The 12,500-nt window shown below is 44.5% G+C and overlaps 1 protein-coding gene across 2 annotated transcripts in view; it reads right to left on the reverse strand.

Annotated features, from left to right (window-relative positions):
* Nucleotides 1-12,500, reverse strand: part of LOC134458860 (calcium/calmodulin-dependent protein kinase kinase 2-like) — a 36,055-nt gene that overhangs the window by 7,176 nt on the left and 16,379 nt on the right. For both annotated transcript variants that reach the window (XM_063211256.1, XM_063211255.1), the window contains exons 6-14: nt 11,457-11,590; nt 10,722-10,758; nt 10,453-10,474; nt 9,986-10,074; nt 6,994-7,193; nt 5,894-5,947; nt 3,502-3,575; nt 2,995-3,082; nt 1,322-1,453 (exon numbers count right to left, since the gene is read on the reverse strand). In XM_063211256.1, coding sequence (XP_063067326.1) covers nt 1,322-1,453; nt 2,995-3,082; nt 3,502-3,575; nt 5,894-5,947; nt 6,994-7,193; nt 9,986-10,074; nt 10,453-10,474; nt 10,722-10,758; nt 11,457-11,590 — 830 coding nt within the window. The remainder of the gene's footprint in view (nt 1-1,321; nt 1,454-2,994; nt 3,083-3,501; nt 3,576-5,893; nt 5,948-6,993; nt 7,194-9,985; nt 10,075-10,452; nt 10,475-10,721; nt 10,759-11,456; nt 11,591-12,500) is intronic.

Below are 12,500 nucleotides of genomic sequence, written 5' to 3' on the forward strand. Positions count from 1 at the left end.
CAGTCTACTTGGAAGCAGCAGGGAGCATAGAACCCTTTTTCAAAGGTTTCTAAGATCCCCGGTTGCGGGGAACATAGGACCCGGGGAACATAGGAACATCATAGTGCCGTCACAGATGTTCTTCACACATACACATTTGGACCTCAAAAACATTGAAATATGTACAGTATGTGTGAGCAAGCAAGAAAGCGCGCACACACACACACAAACACACACACACACACACTTCAACTGAGCACAGTGGCGAGGCTGGGGATATGCTTGACAGTTCTCCACACACACAGACACAGACACAGACACAGACACAGACACACACACACACACACACACACGCACGCACGCACACACACACACACACACACACACTAGGGTGACCAGACGTCCCGGTTTAACCGGGACAGTCCCGGTTTGGAGTTGTGTGTCCCAGGTCCCGAGCAAACTCTGTCGGGACACAAATATGTCCTGGTTTTGGCCATCCGCTACACAGCCCCACATGTCTATCAGGTAAATATATGGAAATTATTACATGATTACCTGCAACAATTAATAGCAGCCAGCGCTTGTATAGAAACCCTGAAGGAGTCAGTTGCGATTTGTCATTTCTCCCCCTAAAATTGATTAGAATGCAGGATATTGCATCTAAAAAATTTAAAAAAATTCTGGGGGAGGACCCCCAGACCCGCCCTCCAAATATTGTCCTTAAGTCACAGCCGAAGAGTTCCGGTTTCAGACTACAAACATTTGGTCACCCTAACACACACACACACACACACAGAGTGTAACTGACCACAGTGGCGAGGCTGGGGATGTGCTTGACTGAGTTCTACACACACACACACACACACACACACACACACACACACACACACACACACACACACACACACACACACACACACACACACACACACACACACACACACAGAGTGTAACTGACCACAGTGGTGAGGCTGGGGCTGTGCTTGACTGAGTTCTCCACACACACACACACACACACACACACACACACACACACACACACACACACACACACACACACACACACACACACACACACACACACACACACACACACACACACACACACACACACACACACACACACACACACACACACACACACACACACACACAACAGAGTAACTGACCACAGTGGCGAGGTTGGGGATGTACTTGACTGAGTTCTCCACACACACACACACACACACACACACACACACACACACACACACACACACACACACACACACACACACACACACACACACACACACACACACACACACAGACACACACACACACACACTACAGAGTAACTGACCACAGTGGCGAGGCTGGGGATATGCTTGACTGAGTTCTCCACCTCCTCCTCCGTCACCTCGATCAGCATACAGCAGTTGTCATCCTCCAGGGGGAGGGGCTCCGCACCGTGGCGCGTCACCCAGGGGTGCACCTGGACACACACACACACACACACACACACACACACACACACACACACACACACACACACACACACACACACACACACACACACACACACACACACACACACACACAAGAGAGAGGGATGTCAATAATAATTGATATGTATCGATGCATCGATCCTTCTGCCGACAATCGCCTCGAATCGTATCATATCGTGGCCGAATCTTAAGCATCGAAAATGATCGAATCGCTGCGTCAAGCTGTAGGCCTACCAGAAAACCGCCAGTGGAAAAGAGCCATTAGAAGAGCCGCAATGATTACACAATGTTTCTGATTTTTAAGCGCTAGATCGTTCTTTTTTAGCAGCTTCTTGGTTTTCAACACGCTACCATGTTTACCCCATGTTTACCACTACCCTTACCCTTTTCCCAAACCGCCGTTTAAATGAACAGGCTTAAATGGTTTTTAAGTATTAACTCGATTGGAGTCCAGCCAAGGTACTTAAACTGGTGATGTATTAATAATGGCCAAGGGATTAGCAGCTACGTTCTGCTCACCAATAAAGAGCAAATGTAGGCTGTTGACGGAAACAAACCTACAAGTATGTTAAAAATCTAGAAAATCTGATAAATCTATCTTAATGCCTTCATAAACTGTGAATGCTGGCATGATGTTAGGCTGGTGAATCTTTGATAGGATACGGCTCTAATAGGAGAGCTGAGTTCATCTCATCAAACATTGCTGGGTAAGTGAAATATGAAAACATAGACATCGCCAAGCTTTTTGTGACATAAACGGCTGACACATGTTGATTCAATTATTAGCAGATTTGGTTGGTCTTTGGTCTTTTGAATCTGTAGGTCTTTAAACATTAACAAAATTCCTATAAACACACTGGGACACATGCAGGCGAAACGAGCGAAGTGAAGAGAGGCAAAATTCTGTGTTCTATTCTGACATCCCAACTGTCATCAGATCTTCACAGCGAATCAAACAGAATGAAACATTTGTGCTGTTGGATTGATTGGCCACCGCAGGCAAAATTCGCTCGTCATTTGCGTAATATTAAACTTGGTCTGATATTTTCGCTTCACTTCGTTCGATCCTGTTCGCTTGCCTTCGCCTCCCTCATAGGAATGAATATGAATGGCAAAGTTCACTTCGCTTAAGACTAAGAGCTGTTGGGACCGTCTATATGGAGTTATTCACTGCACAGATTCATGCCGCCTCAGAGAGGACATTACCCACATGGCAGTCAGCTGCATCGTCTCTGAGAGAGCTGTTGGGGTAGCCCAGTCTGTAGCTTCCCCCTTGGTGTGTAGGTGTGTGTATGCGTCTTTGTGATTGTCTTTGTCCTTGTCTTGGTGTTACATTATTGTTTCTTTGGTTTTGTGCGTGTGTGTGATGCATGTTGTGTTTTGTTGTGTGGGTTTTTTTTGGTGTGGGGTGGGGTGGGTGGGCTGAGGGCTTTGTGTTTATTGCGTTGTTGTACATGTGTTGTTCCATTTACTTTGTTGTTGTTTAATAAAAGAACAATTTGATGACAAAAAAGAGCAGTGTGGGGACCTTTATCTGGGGCACGGTGATCCTGCTTTCAGGGTTCTTCTCCAGCATCTTCAGGAGCAGGTCCTTCAGGTCATCAGACACGTCCGCACTGCACAGGGAGACAAGACACAAGATTATTTGTCTTCTTCTCTGGGGCAGCCGTGGCCTAGTGGTTAAGGAGATGGGCTTTGGATCAGAGGATTGCAGGTTCAAATCCCACCTTTATCACTTCCCACCACACTCCAATGCCCTGTGCTTAAAATAAGTGTGAGTCGCTTTGGATAAAAGAAAAGGCGTCAGCTAAATGTAATGTAATGCAAAAGATTTGAGATTCAAGATTGAAGATTCATAATTCAAGATTTTATTTGTCGCATGCTTTCTTGTGCTGGCACAATTGGCAGTGAAATGAAGGTTGAAATGAAGTTGCAACCGCTGTCAACTGTGTAGTTATAATAAATAATAGGAAAAGAAAGGGGATGGTAATAATAATAATAATAATAATAATACCACGCGGTGGTGGCTACTTACTGCTCTGGTAGCTCCACAGGCTGGGTTTTAATCTTCTGGTGGAGGCTCAGGATGCGCTCATCCATAAAGGGACACTGAGAGACAACAGACACACTACTGAGGAGGGGTCATCCCTGTGTTCCCCGCCCGGGTCCTATGTTCCCCGCTACCGAGGAACTTAGAACCATTTTTTCAAAAAAAGGGTTCTATGTTCCTCGCTGCTTCCAAGTAGACTGCTGCCGTATGGCGAGCGCAGGTTGTTGATAAGGTTAGGGTTAGGTTGCCACTATGCGCAAACTTGACATGAAATACGCCTGGCAACCGTTCGTGCAAGAAATATGCATGGGCAAGCATCCTGCGCCTTATCCCCTTGTCAGATACAATGCGGGGAACATAGGACCCTTTTGTAGAGAAAGGGTGACTACCAAGGGTGGAAATCTTCCGATGACCCCGAAAATAAATAACGAACAGTCCCAAGTGATCTGCTAAAGATGAATCACTTCTGTGTCTGTACCATGACCGACTGTACCTAAGCTGTAAGTGAGTGTGTAAGTAAGCTGTAAGATGACAGGGTCTTTATGAACAAGGGAAAAGATAAGTGAACATTGGACATGAATAATGTAGAATATGCCGCCTTACATGAAATGTTTCAACCCAGAATGTTAAATGGCTTAAATTATGCATTCCATTATGTTTAATAGTTATGGTCATTATGTTAGTAAATCGTTATCATATACGTGTGTGTGTGTGTGTGTGTGTGTGTGTGTGTGTGTGTGTGTGTGTGTGTGTGTGTGTGTGTGTGTGTGTGTGTGTGTGTGTGTGTGTGTGTGTGTGATATACTAATGTGTAATGTATGCACAAGTATCATACAAAAGAGGATTCCAAAAAAGTTGGGACGCTTTGTATTTTGTGAATAAAACCAAAACGCTGGCATTTTCAAAACCTTCAATATGTTAACAAGGTAGAACATTATGTACAGACAACAAATCAGTTGTTAAAGTGAAGCAGAATTATTGTTTTGAGGTAATTATGTGATCATTTAAAATTTCACCCTTGCAACAAATCCCAAAAAAGTTGGGACAGGGCCAATAACATGCATTTTATATTAGATAAGACTAAACACAACACAAGGGATGTGACTGAACAGTTCAATACTTTGACTGATGGCATAATTTTATTCAAAAATTAGATATTTTGATGTGCAAGACATGATTTCAGCAGCTCAACTGATAGGTGTGTTCTTCAACTTGTTTACCTTTTTGTTATGCTTAATATGGGCATATCCTGACTGCAAGAAAACAATTTTGTGACCTGTTTACTCTTATGATGGAACCACACTGTTGGAACGTAGTAGAGATTTAAATTTGCCACCATTAGGGGACAATACCTAAAGGCGGTGCTCCAAAATATAATGCCTTGGTAGCTATGTTTGCTGTTTAAAGTCTGTATGCATCATTTAACATTCATTTTAATGCTCTACATGAGTAAGAAGACCCTAACCAAGTCACCTCTGCACCCCCTTACCATCGTATATGCTGTCTTTTAGACTGACCACTAAATCAAGCTGAAGTATTCATTTTCTATATAACTTGGAGGGTGCATGACTCCATAATTTTCAAACAGGATTGAATATTTTCCATCCTGTAATCAGAGGACAGTTTCACATGTCTCCTAGGTCCATAGAATGAGCTTTTCTGCATGTAACACTGTTTAATGTCTGCATCATGTGCATTAATCAAGTGTTGTGTTTATGGTCATTTTTTCGAGAGCTGTCATTGTTGGAGTGTCATAGTTTGCTTATTGACCACAAGTATGTCATGATCTCATAACTCATGCAATGATTACACAGAACTCTATATTATGGAAATAGGCCTTATATGCCTGCAATTTTGATAATTCAATATTTCTGTGTAATAGATAAGTAATTAGTCCCTCAAAATATTCACTGCTGAGTGCCACAGCCTTTCTGTGATGGTATTTTAGTTGTGCATTAATGTTGGCAGTCAATATAGTTCCTTTTAAAATATTCTTCCTTGTGTTATTTTTAGAATTATCCAACTATTACAACATGTTTTGGCCCTGTCCCAACTTTTTTGAGATTTGTTGCATGGGTCAAATTTTAAATGATCACATAATTACCTCAAAACAATAATTCTGCTCGACTTTAACAACTGATATGTTGTCTGTACATAATGCTCTACCTTATTAACATATTAGATGTTTTGAAAATGACAGCATTTTGATTTTATTCACAAAATACAAAGTGTCCCAACTTTTTTGGAATCCGCTTTGTACGTTAATGTCTGCATCATTACGTTTTTAAGTATGAACATTCAATATAAAAGAGGGTGTGTGTGTGTGTGTGTGTGTGTTTGTGTGTGTGTGTGTGTGTGTAAGTAAAAGAGGGACTTACCACTCCAAATACAAAGCAGTAGAGGGTAACTCCCATAGCCCACACGTCTAGAGCCTGAACAAACAAGCAAAACACACACACACACACACACACACACACACACACACACACACACACACACACACACACACACACACACACACACACACACACACACACACACACACACACACACACACAAACAAACAAACAGGCATACCACAGGGACATGAGATGAGATCAGTGTCATCTTCAAACCCTCTAGTGGCCCCATGAGGATACTACAACCATGTCGCACCACAAGAGCCTGACAGTACCCTCTTTATCTTCGTCTAAGCTCCACACAGCTAAACACACACCACAAATACCCCCTGGAGACTGTATGGAGCCTTACAATGGGGAAAAGTGATCTTCACATTTTTAGTATTTTAGTTGCTAAAGGTGCACCGTGTAATACAATGTAGGGCTGCACAATTATGAAAAAAATCATAATCACGATTATTTTGGTCAAAATCGTAATCACGATTATTAATCACGATTATTAATGATTAATTAGTAATTAATTTTTTTTCAAGACTTTTTGACAATCATAGCAAGATGAAATATAACCAAGAATGAATTATATACGGGATGATCAAAATAAAATGAATTGTAATAATTATGTAAAGGCAATAGCATGAAACTTAAGTAACTTAACGGAGAGATTTCTGGACAGAAACACCAGCCTGTCAGTGTGTTCTGGCTTCAAGGACGCTCTCAAAGGTAGGTCACTATTGCCACGATTAAATCACGATTGAAATCATCGACTTTGATTTCACGATTTTATCAAGATTTTCGAATATTTCCGGTTAATTGTGCAGCCCTAATGTAATGGCACCCCAAGGGAGCAGTGTGGCAGGACGGTGCCATGCTCAGGGTACCACAGCCATGGAGGAGGATGGGGGAGAGCACTGGTTAATTACTCCCCCCACCAACCTGGCGGGTTGGGAGTCGAACCGGCAACCTTTGGCCTACAAGTCTGAGGCCCTAACCGCGTACCCATGACTGACTGCTTACCCATGACTGAGATGGGGTGCGGAGAGACGAGATGACACAACTGATCACAAAGCAATTTATCGCACCTTTCCGGAGAAGTTCTTGCGTGTTTCGGAGAGTGTCTCTGGCGCCAGGAAGGCCGGCGTGCCCACGGTGCTGGTCAGCAGGGCGTCGGCGCCCTCGAACTGGTTACTGACGCCAAAGTCTGCGATCTTGATGTGGCCGTCGTCTCCCACCAGCAGGTTGGAGGGCTTCACGTCGCGATGGATGATCTTCTGGTAATGCACTGGATAGAGGAGAGAGATACAGGCTATTTCAGTTCCATAGATGTTACATTACATTATGCTGTGGGCGGAGAGGGAAATTCGGGGATAAATATTGTGATGTGTGTGTGGTTTTCACCCCGTCTTTTTTTCTATTGTTTGTTTGTTTGTTGGTTGGTTTGTTTTTGCCTGGTTGTTTTTGTTTGTTCTTTGTTGTTGTTAAATAAAACAAAGAATAGAAATAAAAGACGCTACATTACATTACATTGGATTGCATTTGGCAGACGCTTTTTAGCCAAAGCGATTTACAATCGAGGACATAAGTCATAGCCGACATCACTAGATGTATGACGTTCATTATGTCAAACTGTTACAGTAAAACTTGGGTTTTTTCTTATACTTCAGATATGTGACCCTTTGATGAAGACGGAAGATATACTACAGTGGAAACATGTCAGTTAAAACATAAAACTTTTCTATATTTGAAGTATAAGAAAAATCTAAGTTGAACTATTTCAGTTCCAGATCAGGCAAGGCAGGTTTATTTGTGAGGCGCATTTCATACACAGAGGCAGTTCAATCAATGCTTCACAAAAATAAAAGCAACTTTGCCTGCGTGAGTGAGTGCGTGCGTGCACGTGCGTGCGTTTATGTTTGAGTGTGTGCATTTTCACACCAGAAGCCTACTTCATTATCACAATTGCATTAGTAGGGTGGCCTCAGGTCAGGACATGTGTGCACGTCACGTGTACTGTATATGCAGTATGTGTGCATATAAGAGTACAGCATGTGTTTTATCACAGCCAAACACAGCTAAGTGATCTTTCCTTGCTCCACTTTTACCGTGCACGGTCGGTTCCATTAAATATAGCATCTCTGTTTAAATTATTGAACACAACAGCATACATGTCCCAACTTAAAGCCACTGCAATGCGCAGAGAGACGGAAATGGAGTGTTCTGTTGTGAACGTGCTTGTGGTTGGAGGAGCCAGGCAAATGGCTTTAGAGAGGGGAAAACAAGGAAAACAGAAAAATGAAGAGCACTTAATGTGCACTATATTGTGGTCGCTTAATGAAAGACATTTAAAAAGAGGATGGATGGAGGGAGGGAGGGATGAATAGTGAAATGGCAGGAAGGGAGGAGGAATGGAGAAAGAGAGGAGGAGTGGGTAGGAGGGGAGGAGGAAGAGATGGATAGAAGGAACAGAGATGAGGAGGGCAGTAAGGCAGGGGATGTGGTGAACTAAGTAAAATGGCTGAAGTATTGGTGGGGAGGGAAGGAAGGAAGGAAGGAAGGAAGGAAGGAGGGAAGGAAGGAAGGAAGGAAGGAAGGAAGGAAGGAAGGAAGGAAGGAAGGAAGGAAGGAAGGAGAGAGAAATGGAGAGGAGGACGAAGAGAGGGAGGGAATAAGGGAGTGTGTGGCGAATGATAACCTGTCTCTAGTCAGATGAATGGGTTCCACCTTGCTCCACGATCACCTATCTGGAACTATGCCATGAGCTTGGGTTTCATAGTTCAAGAGGAGGCTTTTGCACACCTCTGTAGTTGGGCAGGTGCATAGGATATAATCCCAGTGGGGTTGTCATTCAAGTGTGAAGAAATCCCATACACTGTCCATTCCACCAGCAAACTTTAATACAACGTTTCGGTCATCCGACCTTCTTCAGGTTCTGAAGATTGCCATTGTTGTCTTCAACAATGGTTGCAATTTGTGCATGTTTTCCCTTCTCCACTATGTACGTTTCAACTTTGACTACATCACATATCTGAAAAAATTGGTTTGGCTGCATGGCGGTTTCGGAGCTGGGCGAATCTGAAAATGTTCTAGACCTACGAGTAAGCTCAAAAAGCTGAGTGGAGATACACGAGGGAATGGAGAGAGAGAGAGAGCCAGGTTAAACGAGTGGAGCGCATGAAGAGGAAACCGAAAGAGAATGAAAGCAACATTTGGCTGGATCTGGATCTGGCGGGGAACAGAGAGAGGGATGGAAAGAGGGATGGAGAGAGGGATGGAGAGAGGGAGAGAGGGAGGGAGGGAGGGAGTGGAGGGAGAGGGAGAGAGGGAGGGAGGGAGTGGAGGGAGGGAGGAAGAGAGGGATGGAGAGAGGGAGAGAGGGAGGGAGAGAGGGAAGGAGGGAGAGAGGGAGGGAGGGAGGGAGGGAGAGAGACAGAGGAAGGGAGGGAGAGAGGGAATGAGAGAGGGAGGGAGGGAGAGAGGGATGGAGGGAATAATGAACGATCTGGATCTGGTGAGGAACAGAGAGAGCGAGTGGAGAAAGGGATGGAGAGAGGGAGGCAGGGAGGGAATACTGAACGAGTGAAGAGGAAATGGAAAGAGGAGGCAGGAATGGGACAGAGCTGGTGGTAAATGGATGGATGAGGAGAGAGGAGGAGAGAGGAGGAGAGAGGAAGGGAGGGATGAGGAGAAAGGAGGAGAGAGGAACGGAGGGATGAGGAGAGAGGAGGAGAGAGGAAGGGAGGGATGAGGAGAAAAGAGGAAGGAAGGGATGAGGAGAGAGGAGGAGAGAGGAATGGAGAGATGAGGAGAAAGGAGGAGGGAGGAATGGAGGGATTATGGCAAACAAGTGAGATAGGAAAAAGGGAGCAGGTGTCCAGACTGGGAAGGACTGGAATGGAACTGCTGGGATGGAGATGGACAGAGAAAGAGGGATGAGAGAGAAAGGGGAAGAGAAGAATGGAGGAAGATGAGATGGATGGAAAGAGGAAAGAGGAGAGAGGGGGAAGAGAGGGAGAGAAAGAGAAAGAGAAGACTGGAAAGAAGAGCCCGGTGTGCAGACTGGGCCGCAGTACTCACAGTATTCGATGCCCCTCAGCAGGTCCTGGAAGTAGAAGCGAGCCTGCTCCTCAGTCAAGGGCTTATCTGCCGGCACCTCCATCACCGCCCTGTGGTCAGGAATACACACACACACACACACACACACACAAGCATATGCACGCACGCAGGCACATGGATGCACACGCACATGCACACACACGCACACACACACACACGAATGCACGTGAATGCACGCGCACGCCCACATTCACATGCGCACACATGCACGGAGAGAGACACACACACACGCATGCCCGCACACACACAGACGCACATGCAGGCACGTGGACGCGCAAGCACACACACACGCATATGCACACACACATACACAAATAGAGGGACAGAGAGAAAATAGCATTAATAGTACCCACAATACTATCAGAGTGAATAAGGTATAAGAATACTGTATGTGGAGAATGCTAACCGAGACGAGAGGCTATACTCACCCTCGCTTCACCAGCTCAAACACTGTGGACACACAACACAACGGAATGGGCTCATTTAGTTTATTGATGTCGAGGCAAATTGATATCACAACAATAATTTAGCGTGTGCATTTGTGTTTGAGTGGGTGTGTGTGTGTGTGTCTCTGTGTGTGTGTGTGTGTGTGTGTGTGTGTGTGTGTGTGTGTGTGTGTGTGTGTGTGTGTGTGTGTGTGTGTGTGTGTGTGTGTGTGTGTGTGTGTGTGTGTGTGTGTGCGCGCGCGTGTGCTTACCCATGTACAGATGGTCTTCACTGGGGTCATCTAAAACCTTTAGAAATAAACACTCTCAGATTCACAATATGCCGTTTATGCATGAAAGGAAACAGGAGACATGAATGCAATACAATAATGCCTGTGGCTCTTTCACCTTTCACATCCTCCCTAACGATCAATGGATAGATCGATAGATCGATAGATAGATCGATAGATCGATAGATAGATAGATAGATAGATAGATAGATAGATAGATAGATAGATAGATAGATAGATAGATAGATAGATAGATAGATAGATAGATAGATAGATAGATAGATAGATAGTCAAGTTCACATTGGCACCTCATGGACTAATGGGTGGACGTGAAATGCATTGAGGGGACCGTTGGTTCTGCTGCCTCAGCCAAAAATTCAGAATTTTAAACTTTGATGGCTGTGGCAGATCCCTCAGCCAAACAGGCCGTGTGTATGAACGCCATACATTAAAAGACAGGTCCCATTCTATCAAACACACTGTCCATCAACCGTCGACGGTCAGAGTCACTGTGAACGTCAAGTTAGTCAGGCAGAGAGGCAGGCAGACTGATCTGGCCACACTTAGCCTGATTACCATCGACCTTCAAATCTCTTTCAGACTTGTGTCTGACCAAGAGCACAACAATTAACGTTTCCCAAAAGGCAAGGTTGACCCGCCACCCTAGGTTTGCTACTGGTTGACTGGTGTCCAACAAAGTGGGTATGCCACACCCACCTCCACGAGTTTGACGACGTTGGGGTGGTCGAGCTTCTTGAGGATGGCGATCTCCTGGTAGACCCTCTCCAGGGGCCCCTTGGGCTGGGGGGGGCCTTCGGGGGGCCCTTTAGCACCACGGGGAGGCGGGCGGCCTACAGAACGGGTGGGAGTAGGGGCAGAGCAAACCATTACACAAGCATACAATATGTAAGGGTTAACGTTCGGCGAGAAGGTCGCTACCGTGGAATAGCAGCACGACAGAGAGAATCTTTAGACCCCGACGCGGAGCGGAGGGGTCTTGTTCTCTCTGAAGTGCTGCTATTCCACAAAGCGACCGACTCGCCGAAAGTTAACCCGCTTATTATATGGATATACTTAAATGACTCACACATGGCGGGGACATTTCTTTAGGCCTATTTAATGTTAAGATTGTTGCTGCGCAAAACAAAACAGTGCCGTTGTGGAACACCGCTAGGAACACAGCTAGGTAGCCAGGACAACAGGTGTTGTCTATCACAGCAGCTGATTAAAGTCTTGTTGAAAAGTCGCTTTAGCAGTGAAAAGTCTTGTTGCCATTGACAGCGGTCTGTTATAGACCAACCCGTCCGTTATCGAAAAATAACAGACGTGCGAACGTTGGGGAGCCCCGTTGAAATGAATGGAGCATTCAACTGGTGACGTCACAACCATATAATAATACACTATAAAGAAACATTACACAGGCACACAATATTATGCAATTAAGAAACGTCATCATGCCAGCTGAATGAATAAAAAGAAAAAAATATAAGAAACTTTTAAAGAAAAAATCCAAAAGTGTGCAAACCTTTTTTTTACAAAAAAAAATTTAAAATATTTTTCGTTCAGCACCAGGGATTGTGCCCAAGGCATACAATATGGGGGAGAGCACTGGTTAATTACTCCCGATTAATACGGCTAATTACTCCTAATTACGATCAGTATCAGAGTGTTGTTTACTTACTTGTCAATTGTGCACTTTATGAGAACTGTCATCAGTGTGCTTACATTTAATTAACTGTTCATTACAAATTGCAAGTATAT

Source organism: Engraulis encrasicolus, chromosome 11, assembly GCF_034702125.1.
Source record: "Engraulis encrasicolus isolate BLACKSEA-1 chromosome 11, IST_EnEncr_1.0, whole genome shotgun sequence".
NCBI lineage: Eukaryota > Metazoa > Chordata > Actinopteri > Clupeiformes > Engraulidae > Engraulis > Engraulis encrasicolus.